Raw genomic sequence first — 6883 nt, 5'->3', positions numbered from 1 at the left:
CTGCACTCCAGTCTGGGCGACAGAGTGAGACTTCAACTCAAAAAAAAAAAAGAAAACTACGATGCCGTTTTGGCTTGGCGGTTGTTGGCCTGGACAGCCATGCACGGAGACATACGGAGTTCTTGGCCATCCAGCAGGAAAGGGACAAACAGACCTTGGAGTCTGTGATGAGGTAAAGAGATTTCTGCCATGGCGAGAAGGGAACTCTGGACTGTGTGCTGGATCATCAGGCGGGTTTCAGTGGGGAGAAGGGTTGCTTATCCCACATGCCGGGTCCTGCAACTCTTCTATTCAGAAACTGTCTGACCTCGTGACAGGGGCCATGATACTGAGATTGGGACACAGAACCGTGTCAGCTCTGATTAAGAGTGCTGGGAGGAACTGAAAATTAAATATGAAGGCTGTGGCTATAGTTAGAGTTTAGGAAGCAACCAATTTAAAATAGCATGCACATAGGGTGGAGGTAGGTGGGCGAATTTATTCAGATTGTAATAACTAGGAGAAGTAGAAAGAAAGAACTGTGTTTAAAAAAATGCTTTGAAGTTCTTGAGAGATGTGATTAAAGACAGTCTTCTAAAGGAAGTGGTGGGAGTACCTTCCAGCACACCATGAAAGACAAAGGCGAAGCTGGAGAGTCTTCTATCCCTAATCTCCAAGGTGGATGTTCAAAGTTCTTTCCAGATTTGATTCTTAGTGACCTTAGTGGGACCCAGCAGCCTCACTGAACATTTTCAATAGTGTCTTCTGAATTGTTAACTGACACTGAATGGTACTATGAGTTCATGGATTTCAAGATTGTGCAAGGAAAATACAATGTGAAAATTCACCCCCAAATGTGAATGTGCCCCTAGTTCTTTGAAACAGTCTCTAAGGAAGAAAGAATACAGCAGCAGATTTCTGCTTTCATTTTTGATTTAGTCAGCATATTTCCAAGCATGCTGCAGAAGCACTTCTTCAAATTGCAGCTCCTAAGATCACATACACAGAGATAAGTGTGAAAGGCTCTCTCAAATCATAGGCAGAGTTTTACGTATAATCACATTTTAAAGAGTTATAACACTGCCTCCTTACATATGCCATTGCCTGCTAAGCAGAAAAATGAAGCAGAGTAAGAATTCCCCTTGCAGACTATTCACTGAAACACTGGAGACAAGAGTTGCAAAACAATACCAAATCACAATGATAAAAAAATCACTTGCATATGGATGCTATAAAAAAGTAGTTAAAAAGCAATTTACTTTGATTTTTTTCATTATTTCCTGCTACAGCTGAAGACATGAATATTTGCAGAAGTGTTTTTATTCTCATCATTTAGATCCCCTTCTGTTTGATACTGACACACACACAAAACCTCATTGTTTATATCCATCTGTTGTCAGTTACTCGAAAGTCACAGAATTCTTATGGTCACAGAGTTAACCATGGAGAGGGAATAAGGGGAGTCATGAAAAGTTGAAGACAATTCTGTTAAATGTCTTTGTAATTAAACTACTGGCTTGAGAAAAAGTGCCAACTAAATTTAATGACAATATTAAAATTTCTTGTGTGTGGAAAAAATATAGCAAGTTGGAACTCTGTCAAGGCAAGTAAAAACTTTTCTCAGTTTATTGAAATTTAATTCATGATACTTATCTATAAGATATAAAAATTTTGATGGAGAAAAACATTACCCACATGGTGATAAGGTACCAGGCGGCAATGTGAAGCCAGGGCTAAGACCCATGCTTTTTAAAAGGGGGTCCCCAAATCGTTTGCAGCTGATCCATGATGAGTGGCAGCCTCCATCAAAGTGTGCGTTCCTCCTGGCTTTACCTGGCTCTCTGCTCTGTTGGGCCCGTGGTTTCTGTTGCTTTGCTCAGGGTAAAGTCTAAACTTTGAATCTGGCCCTTTGCAACCTGTCCGATTTCTCCTTTGCTCTATTACATCACATAACCTTTCACTCCAGTCAAATCTCCCTGCAGTTTTGGCCTCTCAGTCTCTGTGTCTTTCCTGCCCTTTGACACTTGAGATGAAATCCGGTTGGCTTTAAGAATCCAGTTCCAACGGCCGTGACACGGCATCTCTTTCTCCTGGTACTTATTGTTTCATGATTTGATTAGTACTGTATGCTGCCTTATATTGTGATTTAATCCTTATGCTGAGGCATAAAAATAACATAGAGCACGTAAAGAGCCTTAATCTAAAGAGTTCATCTTGATGATTTTTTACTTTTATATACACCTTTGCCCATTTTTCTCTTTCTGGGTATGTCCAAGCTATCTAACTGTAGTGAATATTATTTAAGGGCAGAAGTATGTTTTTATCTCTAGAAGGAAGCCTCATATAGCCAGCATCTGATAAACATATTTTGGTCTAAATCCTTCCCTGTATGGTCATTTTGAATAAACACTGCTGACTTGTCTGTCTTGACACTATTTAGGGGGAAAAGAGGATGTACTAATCCTGAGAAGTAGAGGCAAACGTTTCATTTTGGAAAATGCTGTAAGGAAAATGACACAGCGCTTCTGGGGGTCCATTTCTAAGGCTCTGGCCGGGTGCTCACGGTGCCGGCTTTATTTTGCTGCCTGTCATCATCAGAGCACTCTAGGCACTATCACAAGAAAGGGCACACAGGTGAGGCATGCATTCACTCTGGGAACAGGGCCAGGAACCCACTGCACAAGGTACCACACCAGGCCCAGGAATCCAGACCCAGACAGACAAGACACTGTCTAGCCCTGCTCCCTGTGGAATTTACAATCTCATGGTAGAAAACCAAACTGAGTACAAACAGGCATTTCACAAATTCCAGTCAGTAGATTAAAAAAAAAAAAAAAATTACAGGGGCCTGTGCCTCAGTTTGTTTGAAGTTCACTGGCATGTGACTTTTTGCTAATATTACCGAAGGTCTTGAGCTTTGGATTTTGGTTACAGAATCACCCCCCAAGAGGGTGTTTTGTGTATTGCAGAGGAAGTCCCACACTTCTGCTTTACAGGGTCTGGCTAACTTTGATACTATGTTTCGTTAATAAAGTTATCAGATGGGTGCTCATTCTAGGTGGCTTTTTCCAAGTCAAAGATATCAGAGCAGGCACAGTGTTCAAGTTCAGATCTCATGGTACTTAAAATGCACATACATTTTCTTCAGGAAGAAACAGCTTTAGTAAGGAAATCTCCCAATAGCACACAATATCCCCTGGCTCTTGAACTTACACAATTAAAAGCCAGGTGCGGTGGCTCAAGCCTGTAATCTTAGCACTTTGGGAGGCTGAGGCGAGAGGATTGCCTGAGCTCAGGGGTTTGATACCAGCCTGGGCAACTTGGTGAGACCTCGCCTCTACAATATATTAAGAAATTAGCTGGGTGTAGTAGCATGTGCCTGTAGTTCCAGCTACTTGGAAGGCTGAGGTGGAAGGATTGTCTGAGCCCAGCGGGTGGACGCAGACTCAAAAACAAACAAATAAAAATAAAAAGTGGAGGAGAGAAAAGTCAAGTTTTTGTGTATCAGTCCACTGTATTCTTTTCTTTCAACTCTAAATCCATGTAGGAAATTATGCATTTGAAGAAAGAAAATTGAAAGGAAGAAATGAGTTAAAAGTAGTACTTGTAGGTACATGGAAAAAGTTAACTATTTCTCTGTTATGTTTGAGTTGGATTCATTCATAAATTCTGTTTTTGGTCTAGAGAAGTTTCAATATAAAGAAGAATCTTGTTGCCACCAAGTAACACCTATAGTCAAGAAGTAATAGGCAGGGCTTCTAGAAATATGCACAAAAAAGCCATGTTTGCCCAACAGAAATTAAGGAGGTGAGAAGAGGGCAAGTCTGGAAAAATACTATGCTTTCTGAACTAAATCTACCTCTGAATTCTTTCTTAAACATCTTTTTAAATAGGATGCACACTCATATGCAACGACGTGCAGTTTAAAATAATTTATTTGTCAAATTTCTGTGACTTACATTTCAGCATTTCATCAACTGCAAAAGCGAGGAAATAATTCATGGGCTTTGTAGTGTTTTTGAAAATAATATTTATGACTCATAAAAATGTACATTCATATAGTATGAAATGAACATATCTTAAGAAAGTTCAAGCATATACAAGCATTGTTTAATCTCACAAAATATATTAATTTTGTTGGGAATATTTGCACTTTATAAAAGGGTCTTCAATTTACCAAAGGATTCAATACTAAGCTATTTTTAAAGTTTGAATTACTTTTTCCAGTCTAAAGAGGGGTCAAAACTCATGCTGTACTCACACACCACGCTCTGCACAAACATGTGGATAAGTCATGGCTTCCTAGAAGGCATTCTAGAGAGAAGATGCTGGGCAGACAAACAACAGGTGTTCCTTAAAGCAGACTTCTGAATAACACCCAGTCAGATACAAAGAACTTAAATATGAGGGCCAAGGCCGGGCTCGGTGGCTCATCCTGTAATCTCAGCACTTTGGGAGCCCGCGGGTTCGAGACCCGCTTGGGAAACTTGGCGAGACCTCATCTCTACAATAAATAAAAAAAAATTAGCTGGGCGTGGTAGCGTGTGCCTGTAGTTCCAGCTACTTGGAAGGGTGAGGCGGAAGGATCTCCAGAGCCCAGCAGGTTGAGGCTGCGATGCCGGGAGCGGCCACTGCACTCCAGTCTGAGCAACAGAGTGAGACTCCAACTCAAAAAAAAAAAAAAAAATGAAGGCCAGTCCTCATCTGCATATACCTGTTTTTTCCCCTCCCCCAAACACTCATTCACACTTGAAAACATGTTATAACAGCAAATACTTGGTTATGCATTTTTCAAAGGTTTTAGAAGAGTCCCAAAAATTATTTTCTGAAAACACCGGAATTCTCTTTTGGAGAAATCTTCCAGTGAAGAAGTAATTTAAAAAAGCTTTATTTAACTTAGGTAAATACACTTGCCAAGGCAAAAGCCAAGTTACTGTTCTTTATGTTTTGAGGCTATGAGGAAGAGGTGGCTACATGCTTTACTCTTCAGCCAGAGAATTCATACAGCTATTCCTGGGAAGATGGTTGGTGGGCTTCAGCCTCAGAGTCTACCTCTTTCCTTCTTCCCAGACTTTCAGCTGGCTGAATGTGTATCTCTGAATGTGTATCTATTTGCATGGCTAAGTAAAACATTCCAACTTATATTTTCAAGGTTTCTAAATAGTTTTTGCTTTCAAATTAATAAAAGCAAATAATTAGAACTTAAAAGATAGTTCTAATTTTATTTCTATTTTTGGTTTTTAAAATTAAAACAAAACCTACAAACATACAGTCCCAGGGTTTTCCCGAACCAATCAACAGTTCTTTGGCAATGTTAGAGTGAGCAACGTGACTGACATGCTAAATAATGTACTTTATAGGAAGTAAAATTAAAATGTTGAAATAGAAAACAACTAGAAATGTCAGAAAGCTCATTTGAAAGACACTGTCAAATGTTATACTTTCTAAGTCTTTTTAAAATCTCGATTTAGTGAGTAGAAAATATAAATGAAGTTCGGTGGCATTTTTCCAGTTACTCAAAGACAATCAACACATGAAAAATTTATAGAATGTAAGCAGTGAGAAAAGTGTTATGCAACAATGTTCTAAGGTAATTTTAATATGAATTATGAGACCAGATTTAGTGTAAGTTATGAGAACAGTAAACTGCAGTCTCACTTTGACAGCAAAAAACAAAAGATATACAGAAATAGCACTGTCCATTGAATAAGATGGATGAGGTGTTTACAGCCTTGTAACTAAACTAAGTAACAATTTCTCTCTTTTAACTTTTATACACCATCTGTCTTTCTAGATACTGTCAATCACACCAAACTAAAAGGAAAAACACAAACCACTTTCGATTTGATAACTGTGGGAAGAAAACTGAATACACAGAAACCAAAGTTTTGACCAGATTTTCGAGAAACATTAACGTACACCAAATTAACTAATTTTGTTAAAAGGCAGCTATAAAAATACACATCATCACAAGCTATACAGAACTTTAACACCCAGTAAGAGTAGAGAAAGACTGGAACTTCCCAACGTATCTGAAGAAAGCGTCGTACACCCAAAGGTTTACAAAGGGCATTTCTGCATTCTGGCATGTCCGGAGTTTCTAGGCGAGAGTATCTCCCTGACACACAGAGAGCATTTCGAAAGGCGGCGGCGGCCGGGAAACCCCAGGGTGGGGTTCTGCCGTCACACTTGATCCCGCAGGCGGGCCAGTCTCTGGGACAGCTCATCCTGCTCGGCCGAGGCCACGCTGGTGCCCACGGAGCCGGTCTGCCCCTGCGGCAGCTCCATGTTGAGGTCGAGGCCAGCCTCGTCTGCCATTTCCTGGAGCAGCATATCCACTTGGTTCTGGGGAGTGGTCAGCGTCGTCGTGCTGCTCATCGTGTCTTCCATCTGCTGGGTCTGGACGTCCAGCGTCTCAAACTGGTGCTCGAACTTGTCCATCAAAGCAGAAATCTTCTCCAGGTTCATGGTCTTCAACGTCGCGTCCATCGACTTGACCACGCCAGCCATCGACTTGGTCACCTTGCCCATCGTCACCGCCGTCTGGACTCGGGCGGCCACCGCGTCGACCCGCGCGCTCATCCTCAGGAAATTCACCGCCTGGTTCTTCTGGCGGATGGCGTTTTCGGCGTGTATCCTCGCCACTTCCATGTTGCCCTTCTGAATGGCCTTTTTAATCTTGGCCTTTTCGGCCTTTTCCTCCTTATCGCATTTTTTGGCACTCCGGCTCAGCTCTTTGGCCGCGAACTTCAGGTTGAACAGGTGTTTCTCCATGTTGGACATAGTCAGACGCCTCCTCGGGGTCGGCACCCAGGGCCGAGGCGCGCGCGGATGGGAGGCGCAGGAAGCTAGATCCGCTCCCGGCCGCAGCTCCTTTGTTTTGGTCCCACTTCCTGTTTCTACG

At 41.6% G+C, this 6883-nt stretch overlaps 2 protein-coding genes across 2 annotated transcripts in view; both read right to left on the bottom strand.

Annotated features, from left to right (window-relative positions):
• Positions 1 to 6883, bottom strand: part of GNAL (G protein subunit alpha L) — a 118892-nt gene that overhangs the window by 23726 nt on the left and 88283 nt on the right. The gene's annotated exons all lie outside the window — the stretch shown is intronic.
• Positions 5319 to 6876, bottom strand: CHMP1B (charged multivesicular body protein 1B). Its single transcript, XM_008059118.1, has one exon. The coding sequence runs from the start codon at positions 6760 to 6762 to the stop codon at positions 6163 to 6165; it is 600 nt and encodes a 199-aa protein (XP_008057309.1). The 5' UTR covers positions 6763 to 6876; the 3' UTR covers positions 5319 to 6162.

This window comes from Carlito syrichta, unplaced genomic scaffold (genome assembly GCF_000164805.1).
Source record: "Carlito syrichta isolate Samal-C Ts95f unplaced genomic scaffold, Tarsius_syrichta-2.0.1 Scaffold303725, whole genome shotgun sequence".
NCBI lineage: Eukaryota > Metazoa > Chordata > Mammalia > Primates > Tarsiidae > Carlito > Carlito syrichta.
The sequence above is the reverse complement of the archived record's forward strand: the minus strand, read 5'-3'. Positions and strand labels throughout refer to the sequence as shown.